This window comes from Aphelocoma coerulescens, chromosome 5 (genome assembly GCF_041296385.1).
Source record: "Aphelocoma coerulescens isolate FSJ_1873_10779 chromosome 5, UR_Acoe_1.0, whole genome shotgun sequence".
In the NCBI taxonomy this organism is placed as follows: Eukaryota; Metazoa; Chordata; class Aves; order Passeriformes; family Corvidae; genus Aphelocoma; species Aphelocoma coerulescens.
In genome coordinates, this window is record NC_091019.1 from 48,958,106 (window position 1) to 48,972,926 (window position 14,821).

The following is a 14,821-nucleotide window of genomic DNA, read 5'->3' on the forward strand; positions in this document are numbered from 1 at the left end:
CACTTAGGTCACTAAAAGCAGCTTTTTCAAATTCTCCACAGACGTTTTGCCAGGCTGCCCACATATCTCTAGATAAAAGCAAACTGTTTGCTTCACATTGTAGAATAATTTATAGGTAGGGACCAATTTGCTTGCAAAGAAACAGCAGGTTGCCATCATTTTTTCTTAACATAAAATGCATTATGTTAACCACAGTACAGAATGTATGTGTTCCAAAAGGGGAATTATTTGAAATTAATTTATTATTATTAGTTTTTCTCAAACAGTTATGTCCACTTCTGTCAAGGAAATCTGTAAGTCCTCTGGAAAACGGTCAAGAAGGCAAAGGAAGATTGTCATTCTATTTCTTTCACTGTGTTAAGTGCAGCTGTCCTGAGGCACATAATTCCAAAACAATTTTCACGGTTTTAAATTGTGAAATGTAAACACTATTTTACAAACACTTTTGTGAAATGGAAATGTGTCAAAACTTACATTTTCTGGGTAAAAAAGTAAATTTTTTATTCTTCCCCTATCCATTTTTCTCTCTTTGTCTCTGGTCACAAAGGATCAGAAAACATTGGACCTCAGGCACATTTCCTATTGAAAACATTATCAAAGCTGACAAATCTACATGCAAGTTTTTGGCTTCAGTGAAATAATATATTTTAATGAAAATGTATTTTGTTGAAATGTTCCAGATAGCCTCTCATGTGAGATTCCTCTCATCTGCCATTTCCAACTTTCTCAATCCAGCTTCACATCATCACATGGTACATTGATGAATTTATGGAGTCTTAGATGAGATTCATCAAAATTATTTCACCTAAGATATGAGAACAGCTTTCAGGGATGAAAGACCAGGAAATTAATTTACTGCCATACTAAATAGACCATTCTCACTGTTTGACAAATTTGTTAAGTTTTGAACACTGCAGCATTAGACTGGTGAAAAATTAGAGTAGGCCTTGGGGCAAGGTTAATAAAGACACCAATATCCCTTTGCTAGTGGGTGCAATACTCCATTTAATATGAGTCCTGGAGGTGATCATCTGCTCCTCTTTGCCCACTGGAGTGAAAATATCATGATGGTCACCATCTGGAGTAAACTTTCAACAATCAGCAATTTTATAATGAAAGCAGGGATATTTCTTTATATAAAGATGCTTGGATTATCAATGACTTTGGGCTGCCTTGAAGTACTACCCAACTCAGAAGTTCACATTGGCTAAAAACCTGAAGATCTGCACCTTTTCTTCTCCCTTGTGTTCTGTGAGGGAGTCCTGTCTGCTCATGCACAAGCAATTAAAGATTTTGCTTTTTAATTTGCCGTGTGTGTACTCATTAACTTTTACTCTAACAGCTACAATTAGTTGAAATACTAGGTTTGGCTGTTTCCTACATTGGAATTCAGGACTCCACAGGCAGGACATTCTTAGTTGCAGTTTTCCATTTCTAGAACTCCTAAGATGAAATCATCAATAAAAATGAGTCCATGCAAGATTAATTAATTCAGACAGTCATTTAGATCAGACTGGATAGCATGAAAAATCAAAAGATGAATTTGGATGAATATATTTTCTATTAGATGTTATACAGTATTTCATTTGTGTGTTTTATTATTAGAAAGTAGTCTTATTCTTAAGAATATTTAATGACAAAATTTATATTTACCTATGTGTGCACAAGCAAGGACAATTTTTTTTTTTGCCACAAACTGGAAATGCAGATGTTTCTGGGTGCTGAGGTTTGTTAATTTTCACAGGTGATGTAGTCTTGGTGAAGTTGCAACATCAAATTTTGAGAATAACTTCCTTCTGTTACAAATCAGTAACTGTTAAACACAGGAATGAAGATAACATTAGTCTAGGTAGTCTCCACACCTGAACTTTGGCACTTCAACACCCCTTTATGGAGGAGTCTGAGGAGCTGAGCAGGTTGTGTGGCACAGCATGGTGCCTGACAGGATGAGTGGCAGCCTTGAATTCATGGCCCCACCTGAGACATTAACGCTATTGATCTTGTAGCTATTTCAGCCCTGCTTCCTGGAGTACAGAAGTGCTCTAGTGTTTATGTCTTGTAGTAGGTTCTCTCTCCTGACCTGTCACTGGTTCCTGTTAATCTGCACAAGAAAAAAAATCTGTTCTACCTGAGTTTTTTTCCCCAAAAACTTTTTTCCATTATTTTTTCTCTTTTCTCTCCCTCCCTCTTCCGTGCCTCCTCATGTCTATGAAGTAGTTTCACAATGTAGTAACCTACAAGTAAAAAAATCTTGAACCATGAAGCTGGGAATAATGTTTTTATAAGAATACATGAACATTAATTTTCCAAGTAACAAAGTCCTATACAACTCAATTTGTCAAGTAGGTAACAGAGACGCCATCGAACAAGTCAGCAGTCGCAGACAGCTTCAAGGAAGAAGTGTGTGCATGTGTATGTGGACAGACAAAGTGGGAAGAAAAGAAGTCCCCCGTTTAGTAATCTATTTATTTGTTTATTCGGGGGAGAGAAAGTTTCCTGCTGGCTTAGCTCCCCCTCCTGGCAGTCAGGAATTGGGCTGTATCAGAGTCCAATAGAACCTGTACACTACCCAAACTGCCGAAGACAAAGCTCTTGTTCATTATAATAGCATGCCTTTTAAAAGGGGATTTCCTGAAGCCTGCATCCTTCTGGGCAATGTGTCCACATAATAATTTGCAGGAATGTAGCTAGAAAGAGAGAAAAGGCTCGGAGGACCGGAAGATTACAAAAGAACAAGAAGGAGAACGATGGCATATTATGTCTTTACATCCATTGTTGCAAGATGTACCACTCTCTAAATTTTCTCTTGTCTCCACCAAGGCAGATACAAATCAATTTCACTTGCATCCTCAGGCTGCCTGATCTGAGGTTTTGAGAATAATTATAAATTCAAATTGAGAGGTAAAACCAGAAATATCCTGATCAGAGTGGAAAAAAGCACAAGAGTTCAGTTGTATACATTTGCCGAATCATTTTGCTAACAATATTGCAAAGACATTAATGCCCTTCTCTGCCAAAATCGACTCATATAGACTTCACTGTGTCTGTAAGAGTGTACAGAGACACTTAAAGTTTCCTTCCTATACTAGCTACTGATCATTATCCTGTCATCACTACTCACTTTACAAGAGGGTGCCAAGGATGGTTTCTTCCTCTTTATCTCTTTTACTTCACCTGTTTTTCTTCCTCCTTGCCTCTTCTTCTTACATAATACACACCCACAACTATGAAGCAGCCAGAATAGAAGGCATGCAAAAGTGCTTCCTATAAAAGCATTTTGATTCCTTTGGGTCATTTTCCCTGTGCCTTTGATGCAGAGATTACAGGCTCATATTAAAATTTGAACACTAAGTTCAAACCCAAGTAACTCACAGAGAAATATATACAGTAAACTATCACCCAAGGCTCCTAATCACTTAAAAACAAAACAAAACAAACAAACAAACAAACAAACAAACAACCACAACAACAACAAAAAAAACGAAGCACTAGGATTTTCATTTATGTGTAGATATGAACTCTACGTATATGGAAAAAAGGGATTTGTCAGGTATTATTCTGTAATTTTTCTTGTTACCAGTTGATAGAAATACAAGGACATTTTTCTTAAGCACAAGGAACTCTGCTCTGGATTTCATAGGAATGGAATTAGATTTGTTTTCTGTTTGTCATTCAATTCCAGACGTAATAGCCTTGTACTTACTGTATGTTATAATTATGTAGAGTAAGATTATGACTTGATTATAACCTTGGTCTGCAGTTAAGCCAAGAAAATTTATGCCAAATGGTTTAGTGATAAATAAGAGTCACTGACTAGTAATAGTGAAAAGAATAGGTATGTTCATTTGGTTTTGGTTTTTCTTGCCTTTCAATTTAAGTTGCATGGCACTCAGGTCCAGATAAATGGATGAACTGCTAGGAAAAGTGGTGGTGAGTGGTTAAACTATCAGAGAAAAAAAAAGCCTTGGATTACTATGACCTATTTTTTATTATTTTCAGTATTCCTTGAAGGAAAGAATAGCCAAATATTCTTAATGTTATTCTCTCTGAAAAAATGTATAGCCTTAATGTTAACCATGGTTAGACTAATGAAGAGAGGCAACCTAGCTTTAGGAGCACTTCAAAACTCTGTGCTTATAACACAGGTTTGTAAGTATTCATATGCAGGATTGGCTCCATGTGCTATCTTCTCCCTTTATTCTCTATTATCTTCCCTGAATATTGCTAGGTTCTCAGGTAGCCACAGGGACTTTGACTGCATGTTTGGAAGGCTGCAGGATGAAAAGTGGGAAGGATGGTTCTGAGGGCAGCTTTGGAGATTCTTTAGACACCATAGGCAGAACCACTGAGACAGTATACCAGTCAGTGAGGTGGAAAAAAGTTCCATAAGTAGACTTCTAGTGAATTAATTTTTTTTACCCTAAATACCACAAATTTATAATTGAACAGCATTTTCAGTAATATATTTATTTCATGACTATGCACAGCAGAGTGACAAGAGCTGGCAGTTGAATGGGTGATTCTGACCCGTAAAGGTGCGACTAACAAAATACCTTCAACATTCCCAAATTGCAGACATATGTTTTAGCCTTTAAATATCTTTAATCGAAACACCTTATCTTTTATCCAGTGCACAAAGCCAGAATTTTTCTTATCCAGCTAGCATCAGTTATGCCAAAAGGGAATTTAAACAAGACAGGTTTGAAAAAAGAGTGAGACAAAAATGTTGATCAGAAATGACTCTTAAGTTATGAAAAGAAATATTTCCATTGATTGCAGGAACTACTAAGCAAAATTTTCAGACTTGACCACCTAAAACACATGATATTTTCTCCTCTATTTCAAAATGCTTTTCTCAACTTCATTTTATCATTCCTTAAATCCTAATGGGATTTAATATCCTGGCTGCAGTAAGGCAGGAAATGTCTTACACACTTGGAAGATATAACTTGTGTCTAAGGAGGGTATAGTGAGAAATAATAGCAATCAAGTCTACAGGGGAGGAAAGAGAAAAAAATAACCAAATTGGTCATGGACAGATGTGTTATTATTGAGGCATTTGCTTGTTGATTTCTTTAATTGTGACACTTGCCTTTTTCTCTTCCTAGATTGGTTTATTTCTGACTTCAAATAAGGAAAGTTACTGACACCTATAGCTTGTGAGTCAACTCCCAAAATTTACAATCACAATAGCAAAGAACTGCCCTTAATTCCTTCACTTCCAAATTTCTACTTCTGCAAACAACCAGTAAATTTGCAGAGACACTCAGTTCATTACTTGCAGACATATTGAAAGCAGAAAACTTGCTTTAGGAAGCCAGCATGACAGGAAGGGGGGGGGGGGGGGGGGGAAGCTAAGTGACTCTACCTGCCTTCAGTTTTGGCAGTTTGCTAAAGGAAAAACTGCTTATGCTTTTCCAGCATTTTGGAATGTACAGATGATGGTTTTCCTTCACATAGTTTCTTTTTTTTTAATCAAGCATGTTTCCAACTCTTCAGTCTTTTGAATGTCTTTGGGGTAGAGATTTCTGACACAGAGAGAGAACTCACTTTTGCATTAGGGTCCCTGAGATTTGCTGAAAAATACACCAACTATGAGCCCTACTATAAGTTAGTATTAAGCAGTTGTAAAAGACTACTGAAGTAAAACCTTTCCCAAAAAATTATTTAAGTACATTCAGTTTTATCTTTGCTTCCTTCTTCTTTACCTCTGCCACACCACAGTCAACCCTGAAGTCATAAATATCTAGTTAGATATGTCCTTGTGCTCTTGCTGAGTACAATCAAAAGTAGTCCATTATACATATAAACTGTACTGATTTTTATTGTATCAGTGTATCAAGGACCGATATCTAGAGTTTAGGATATTTGCACCAGTAAAAGGACTACCTTTCTTGCCATCACAAGGGAAGAAATCATTAGGAAAATTTTAACAGATTTCTAATAGTAAAATCCATGTAACAAGAAAAGGAGAGAATCTCCAGAATCTAGTTAAGTGACTATGCAATCAAAGCTCTTTTTCCTATAGTATCTAATGAGAAGTGCTGTGTGCTTGACTCAATTTGTTTGAATCGTTACTGAAATCTTTAATTTGGGTGCCACATTTACTTAGGTGAGAGGTGCACTGGCCAGAGTACTAGAATGAGGTGAATGCATAAATCAGTTTTAATATGACAGTCCCTTCTTAGGAGATTCCCTGCAAGCCAGGAACTGCAGCTGCCTGTGGCTGCATGTTCTCAGCTGGGCTTTCTATTACACCCAGGAGTGAAATAAAACCGAATCAGTAACCGGACTTACAATCGGAAGTGAGCTTAGTGCAGGGTATTGGCTCTGTTAGGAGGTACAGACTGTCTCTCTCTGATGATGATGGAAAAGTGACAGAACAACTGTTATTACCCTGTGTGGTCCCAAGCATCTCAGAGGAGGCTCTGAATATCCATTCTCATTTTAAAAGGAGAGTGTCATGATGGATCAGAGCACTATGATCTAGATGGGAGCCAGGCCATATTAAAGGCGGATAAACTGTCACACTTAGGCTCATGTTAGAATGTAATCCTGTTAAGAGTTTCTCTACAGTATCACGTCATCTACCATAATTGAAAAGAAATCACTCTTGACTGAAATACGCCTGTGCGAGAGAAAACCATGAACAGCGGGGTACTTAATCTAACTGCTTCTATAAAAGGACAATGCACTGCATAGGCTGTATTACAGTATTACATTTGCATATCTTTAAAATTTGAAGTCATAATGATTAACAGGATTTTTCATGGTCTGACTTTTTATCTCCAGCTGTTTGAACCTTGTGGCTGATACCTGATGATGCTCTAAATAAATACAGTAATCTGAAAGTGCAAGGTTGAAGGGTTATAAGAGTTTGACTCCTAAGGATGCTTTCTATACTGCCAGTCCATGGGATTCCCAAAAGTAGCATTTGGGACATGTTATAAACTGCAGAGATGTATCAGAAGAACAAGGTTCTGTGTATAACCAAGGTAAATTTCTTTCTTAATGATCTGGATGGTTTTAAATTGTTTAAATAAAAATAAATATAAATATAATAATAATAATACATAAATAGATAAGTGAGCACCATTTTGAAAAAGAATACTTTTGTTCACTAAAATTCTATTTTCTTGAAATCCCAGCCAATGAGTTACGATCTGAATAAACAAAACCTGGAAAATTACTGTGCTTATGTCACTGCAATTGAAAACCCTAAGATCTGCACATGCTTTGTACTTGCCAAGGTTTATGTCCTTCATTAGGTCCCACTATGTATAATGCAGGTGTTTTGGTTTTTTTTAATCATTGGAAAAAGCATAAGACAAGAAAACATCAAACAACACAGTACCTTTCATTGCATGCTTTAGAGAGCGGGAATATTTGGTTATAGATCTGAATAATAAATAGTAGCTGGGAACATAAAAAGCATGCTTACAGACTGAATTGTTTATGTAGCCATTCACAGATAACTGCAGCAAAATTAAAAGACGTATCTAACCTTTATGGTTTCAAAGGAAATGTTCTGAAAAATTGCCATAGTTTGAGCTGATCTCCTAAAACAATAACTTAGCAGATGTGAGACTGTTTCATTTAGTGTAAAGCAAGTTCTGAAATCTATTGACAGCACAGTTCACATCAGAACCAATAACAAGATGATAGTTTTAGCAAATACGTCTTACAGCAGGATGTCTTACATTTGTGGACTACCATACATACCATAAAAGACTCTCCTCATAAGCCTCTAATTCACTGAAGTGAGGTACAATAATCTGGCAGTGTGCATTAATTTGGACAATATATGAAATGGTATTACAGAAATAGAAGGAGAATATTCCAGAGTCTGGTAGGAAATGAAAAAAAACATAGAGTGTGATTAAATAATACAGCCCAGAGTCTACTCTGTCAGGCATCAGGGAACAGCAGTCATTGAAATCAGTGGTTCTGAAAAAGAAAAATAATTACCTGAGCAAAAAATTTCAGTTAAATGGTTTAGGTTTTGGGCTGTTTTTAGTTTTAGAATTTTAAACAGACTGTGAGAGGACAAAGAGAAGATATAGTATGCAAATGAAAGTGATAGATCTGACCTTCAGTGAAGTCACTGAAAGTCCTTCAGTCATTGCAATGACTTTGCATCAAATCTATTTCAAGATTTTTTAACAGTAATATTAAGGTAATGTTTAATATTAATGCCTTTTTGTCCCTTTTTCCCCCAGAAATCCATCAGCCTTAGAATAGTCTTCTGATGGGCTTGTTCTTCCCTATTAAACATTTCATGCTATTCAGATTTTCTTTTCTCTTTCCTTTTACAGGCAGGCCAGAACTGGCAGATAGCTGATATGAGGACTTTGCTGACTTCAGAAAGCTGACAGACACCAACAGACTTCAGTGAAATATCCCTTCAGGCACAGAGACTTTTGGTGGCTTTAAAGTAACCTGTTGTTCATCTGCAAAGACATGGCTACTGATTCTTTCAGCACACATGGAGGAAGGCAACAAACTTTGTAACCCTGGCTAATAAGACTGTGTTTTCCTTTTCAAACGTAGGAGGTAGGCCAATTAGAAACGGATTGTTTTATGCTTAGCCTCCAGGACTTTAACTCTGGCCTGAACACTGGACATAAATAGAAGCCAATTTAATGACCTGAGATTTTGTTACCTGTGCTTTATTATTGTTATCAGTTGTTAAACAATTTGGTACTTTATTTCTTTAAATTAGAAATGGGTTCGTGGACTAAAATGTGGCCCACAGATTGGGCTCTTCTCATGAAATCATGGCTTATCTTTTCCCTGGGGCTCTACATACAGGTCTCCAAAACTTTGGCCTGCCCAAAAGTGTGCCGCTGTGACCGAAACTTTGTCTACTGTAATGAGCGAAGCTTGACCTCAGTGCCTCTTGGGATACCAGAGGGTGTAACCGTCCTCTACCTCCACAATAACCAAATTAATAATGCTGGATTTCCTGCAGAGTTGCACAATGTCCAGTCTGTGCACACAGTCTACCTGTATGGCAACCAATTGGATGAATTCCCCATGAACCTGCCCAAGAATGTCAGGGTTCTCCACCTGCAGGAAAACAACATTCAGACCATTTCACGTGCTGCTCTTGCTCAGCTTTTGAAGCTGGAAGAACTGCACCTGGATGACAACTCCATCTCCACTGTTGGCGTTGAGGATGGGGCGTTCCAGGAAGCCATCAGCCTCAAGCTTCTGTTCTTGTCCAAGAATCACTTAAGCAGTGTGCCAGTAGGCCTTCCGCTGGACTTACAAGAACTTCGAGTAGATGAAAACCGAATTGCTGTCATTTCAGACCTGGCCTTCCAGAATCTTACAAGTCTGGAGCGCCTGATCGTGGATGGCAATCTCCTTACTAATAAAGGCATAGCTGAAGGCACCTTTAGCCACCTCTCCAAGCTCAAGGAATTCTCAATAGTTCGGAATTCACTGACTTACCCTCCTCCTGATCTTCCAGGTACACATCTGCTAAGACTTTATTTGCAGGACAACCAGATAACCCATATACCACTTACAGCCTTTTCAAACCTCCACAAACTGGAACGTCTTGATATTTCCAACAATCAACTTCGGATGTTGGCAAAGGGAGTATTTGATAATCTCCATAATCTGAGACAACTCACTGTAAGGAATAATCCTTGGTTATGTGACTGCAGCATTAAGTGGGTCACTGAATGGCTCAAATTTATTCCTGCTTCCATCAATGTACGGGGTTTTATGTGCCAGGGACCAGAGCAGGTCCGAGGTATGGCAGTCAGGGAGCTCAACATGAATATGTTGTCATGCCCCACCACCACCCCTGGTCTGCCACTAATCATTACCCCAGTCCCAGCTACAACCATGCCAACTACATTAGTTCCCAGCTCATCATTTCCCCCCTCAAGTAATAAATATAATCCTCTCACTCCCATCATAGCCACACTCCCCACTGTGCCTGTCAGAGAGGACAGAGAAAGGGTGACACCTCCTTTGTCTGAATGGATTCAGCTCTCCATCCATTTTGTCAATGACACTTGCATCCAAGTCAACTGGATGTCACTTTTTAGTGTGATGGCATATAAACTCACATGGGTTAAAATGGGCCATAGTCTGGTAGGAGGAATTGTTCATGAACGAATAATCAGTGGCGAGAAGCAGCAATCAAGCTTGGTAAATCTGGAGCCCAAATCCACTTATCGGATTTGTTTGGTTCCACTGGATACTTATAACAATTACCGAACTGGAGAAGACACTGTCTGTTCAGAAGCCACAACCAAGGCTTCCTTTTTGAATGGCAGCAACATCCCTTCCAGCCATGAGCAGACAACTTCTCAGAACCTAGGCTCCCCATTTCTGCTGGCAGGGTTGATTGGGGGTGCAGTGATATTTGTCCTTGTGGTCTTGCTCAGCATTTTTTGCTGGCATATGCACAAAAAAGGTCGTTACACCTCCCAGAAGTGGAAATACAACCGGGGCCGTCGGAAAGATGACTACTGTGAGGCAGGGACCAAGAAGGACAACTCCATCCTGGAGATGACGGAAACCAGCTTCCAGATTGTCTCCTTAAATAATGATCAGCTCCTTAAAGGAGATTTCAGACTGCAGCCCATTTATACCCCAAACGGGGGCATTAACTACACAGACTGCCACATCCCCAACAACATGCGATACTGCAACAGCAATGTCTCAGACCTGGAGCACTGTCATACGTGATAGTGAGGGAAGATGGGGGTTTCCAGGACAAGGAGAAAAAACTCTAGAAAAAATAAGCCCCCCAACAACAATGAAAAAAATTACATTTGATAAATGTTAAACAGATGCATTTATGCATTTGAATACTCTGTAATTTATACGGTGTACTATATAATGGGATTTAAAAAAAGTGCTATCTTTTCTATTTCAAGTTAATTGCAAATGGTTTTGTAACTCTTTGCTTTTTAAATCTTTAAAAAATATTGCTGAGTACTGTACAGGGTTGTACAATAAGAACCCAATGTCATGGCAAAGGAAAGAATGACTCATTCTTCAAACATTAACCACTTTGCTGTCGAAGCTGTCTGAGGGATGTTAAGTTTCTACGTGTCCTGGAATACAGGAAAATAAGTGCATATTAAAACAGGGTCACTAGGAACAGACAAAAGCAATTCAGATAAAATGGGTACAACCCTTGTGACTTGAACCCAGCAACTGCTGTTCAGCTTCAAACAATTGGAAACACATCCATTCCTATTTGTCAGTTCTGCATTTCTCACCTCCAACTGAAAGCTGGAGTTCTGAGTGCTGCCAAAAACACTACTTTCTTGTTTGATCAGTTTTCTCTCAATCTACTTGGAATAGGAAACACAGAAGGAGCTCAGTGTCAAACTCAAAGTGACCTTGATTTCTATTTGCAAAAGTTGCTCTGAAAATGTCCCCCAATACTAGATACTTTATCTTAGAAACTGTTCCTGCTTTTCCTTAGAATTAAGAAGCTTTGGGCATTCTCTGACCATTCTCTCTTCTCAGTGGGAGGTGATCGTTATGTAACAGAATGTGACAGAGAGCTGTCATTAAGTTGCACCTCATTTTAATAGAGAAGCATTCGTTGACACAGCGTGGTCAGGTAAAGCCAGAATGAGGGAAATTCTGAGTGCTCCCAGCTCTGCAGTATTCAAGTACAATTTCAAATCTAAAAGTGTGTATTGCCGAATACATGGTGCAAAATATAATGACAATGGAAAGGTTTTGCTATTAATTTGTATGGTTCAAGCTTTGTTTGACTTAAGGGTCTGAGTTATGTTCAGCATGGAGAAATAGAAAAAAAAAAAGAAAAAAGAGAAAACAAACAAGAAATATATTATAAAAATTTATTTAGTCCTGGAAAGATCTCCAGGGTTATTATGAACTGAAATATTTTCAGTGGTGAATATCATGTACAGATTCTGGTGGGTTTTGTTTGTTTGTTTTGCTTTTTTTCCTCCCCAATTAAAGCATACAGAGACTAACATTAGCTAAGCATTTGATTGACTAAGAAATTTTGAGAACACAAGTACACAGTGTCCCTCTGAATTACCCTTCTTTTACCTTAAGCATTTTCAAGTTTTCCGTAATGATTTCTGCTTCACAAGCAGTAGGTGGGTTTAGAATTTGCTTTTTTATACCCTCAGAATCTTCAGCTGCAATACCTTCTCAGTCCTTTGAGCTTTACATGCACGACACAAAACATCATGCTTGCATTAAAACCATAATGCAGCTCTCAAAATTATGTAATGGTTCAGCCAGCCTGAACTCAATGACTGTCAAGAACAGTGGCTTTCTTGCCAGCTCAGTGGTGGAGTCTAATTCTTTGGGGTATTTTTCAGTTTGCTTTTTAATGTAGCTAATTTACTCCTGAGCTTGGGGACAAACTAAAGTTCACATCACATCACATTGGAAAAAAAAAAAAAAAACAACCAAAAAAAAATAGAGACAAAACTTCCCTGAGGTAGTAGGGAACCGAAGGGAGAACATTTTACAGTGACCACCTAGGGATAGGAAGTTTCTGCATGTGGATTGGAAGTAAAGGCCGAAGCACTTTCACAGTGGAATGCTTAGACTTTTCACTTTATGAAGCTCCTTATGCTGCAAGAGAGTGTTTTAGTCCTTTCTTTTGCTCATTTCACTCAGCCCATTCTTGAAACTCAGTCTATAAGCATGTATTCCTTCAATTCAGATCACATGATAACACTCATTTTCTGCAATGACAAAATGAACCCAGTTATGATTGATGGCAAAGTACAACCATTTTATAAGGAACCACATCCTCCCACCAACATCTTTTAAAATCACGTTTTTAAATTCTGCTCTATATCCTATATATGTGCTATTTTCTTCAGCTATAGCAGGTATTCTAAGCAACCTGTTTGACTACTTATAATAGTTAAGTCACTAAAATTTTGCTGATTAAAAGTTTACCATATGATTTCAAATGGCATAATTCTAGGTAGAAATGTCTATGCCAAGTGAGGTTTTTTTTCTGTGATCTATTTACTGAAGATGATGATGAGATCAATACTTTTGGGCTTTGGCTTTTAGTTTTGGTGGTTTTTTGTTGCTGTTTTTTTTTGTTTGTTTTGTTTTGCTTAACATATTGTAGGTGTCACAGCTCAAAAGACAATCAGCAAATAGTTGTGCTTCTGCATGCTTCTATTGCATGCTGGAGTTTTCTTGAAGTTAAGCAGAGCCAGAGATTCCCATTGGGTGTGGACATAGTCTTTAATTTCAATGAAATAGCTGGTTGTACCTTCAATTTCGAAAGGCCTCCTTTGAAACTACATGCTTACTAGTATTTTTTACTTCAATGACTGATGCAGGAGGAATCTTCTGTTCTAGACCTCAGCATACCATAGGCACCTTATTTGTAGCAATTGACTTATTCAGGGAGTTTGGCCTGTACTACAGGTGAGTGATCCACAAGTCCAACCTGACGACAACAAATCTGATTGCTTATCTAATAGGGTCAAAACAGAAGGCATTCACAAACTGTTCATTTTGATCTTGAATGGTGAAATATACATATACATATATATTACATATATATATATATATATATATAAATATATATATATATATATATAAAATATGTAGACTATTACTCGCTTACCTAAAACCACAATGATATTAAAGTTGGCATAGTTTATGTTTGTTTTCAGTATGAAGAAAAATATATCTATTTTTATGGGATACTGTCAAAAGTTTCTTTACTATAAAGACTCTTCTGAAAAAAACCACAGCAAGTCCCTTATACAAAAATTTGTGGATAGAGCCGGGAATATTACCCAAAAAATTCAGAGGTGTAGTCAACTGAATATGTTTCATTTGAAGAATGTTTCTCCAAATTCTAATTGTTCCTTAGCTCCAAAACAGTTAATGTATTTCACCCTACAACAGAATTTGGGACTTCTCAAAGTGCCAGTCACACAAACATCTGAGATTTCATTTCAGGTCCCACCTAGATAAGTACATAATGAGCAAATTTCACTAAGTAAAGTATTAAGAAAAAGTCAGAGTTAGAAATGGACAACGATCTTTTGGCAGTGTAAAGTTTAAGATTAGTAGCTTTTTCCTTGGGCTTTGTAAAAGTTGGGTGATCTTCACATAGGACAAATATCTGACCACATATAACAAGTAAAGGCTATAGAGCAGAAATGCCAAATATGTGCATATACGACTCACCCAAAATGTTCGCTTTTAAGTCCTGATTTGATCAAGTTCATTGGATCTAGGGAGAAATTATTTGTTTTCAGACAAAATCTCACCCATCTTCCATTGCATACAGCTAATAATTACCATAGATGTGCAGAAAGATTGGTGAATAGAATAAAACAAGAGTTTAAGCGAAATTGCGTTAAAGAAATATCACGACACTGCTGTTCCCAGTGCTTGCTTTCTTTCTGAAGATGTATTTATTTACAAACAGGTCCTTACTTTCATGGATTTTGTCACTTTAACAAGTGTTCCTTGCATGTGGCTTGCTGGCAGAAGCACCTGATTAATGCATGGACTTTGTGTTAACAGGTTCTTATTGGAACATTATTACTGAATTTCTTTATAAGAATATTTAGGGAATAAGCTACTTTGAACTGAAAAGATATTAGCAGTTTTCCCTGTAAGCCAATAAAGGACTACAGTGAATGTCATGTAAAACAGACAAATGAAATGACATATGCTATTTGCTACTAAAGTATATTTTTTTCTCTCAATCATTTTCTTTTTTCATGAGAGAAATTTTCTGAGTCTGAAAAATTTATTGATTTCAATTCTGCAAACAAAAAAAACTTTATACATATTGATATTATTGTTTTAA

At 37.4% G+C, this 14,821-nt stretch overlaps 1 protein-coding gene across 6 annotated transcripts in view; it reads left to right on the plus strand.

Annotated features, from left to right (window-relative positions):
* The window catches only part of FLRT2 (fibronectin leucine rich transmembrane protein 2), a 59,886-nt gene extending 46,358 nt beyond the window's left edge, over positions 1-13,528 (plus strand). For 5 of the 6 annotated variants that reach the window (XM_069018030.1, XM_069018028.1, XM_069018026.1 and 2 more), the window contains one exon: positions 8,316-13,528. In XM_069018030.1, the coding sequence (XP_068874131.1) occupies positions 8,725-10,710 (1,986 nt within the window). In that variant the 5' untranslated portion in view covers positions 8,316-8,724 and the 3' untranslated portion in view covers positions 10,711-13,528. Of the gene's footprint in view, positions 1-6,817; positions 6,996-8,315 lie in introns of those variants that run through there. The other variant, XM_069018032.1, reaches the window with a different exon arrangement.
* The last annotated feature ends 1,293 nt before the right edge of the window (positions 13,529-14,821 follow it).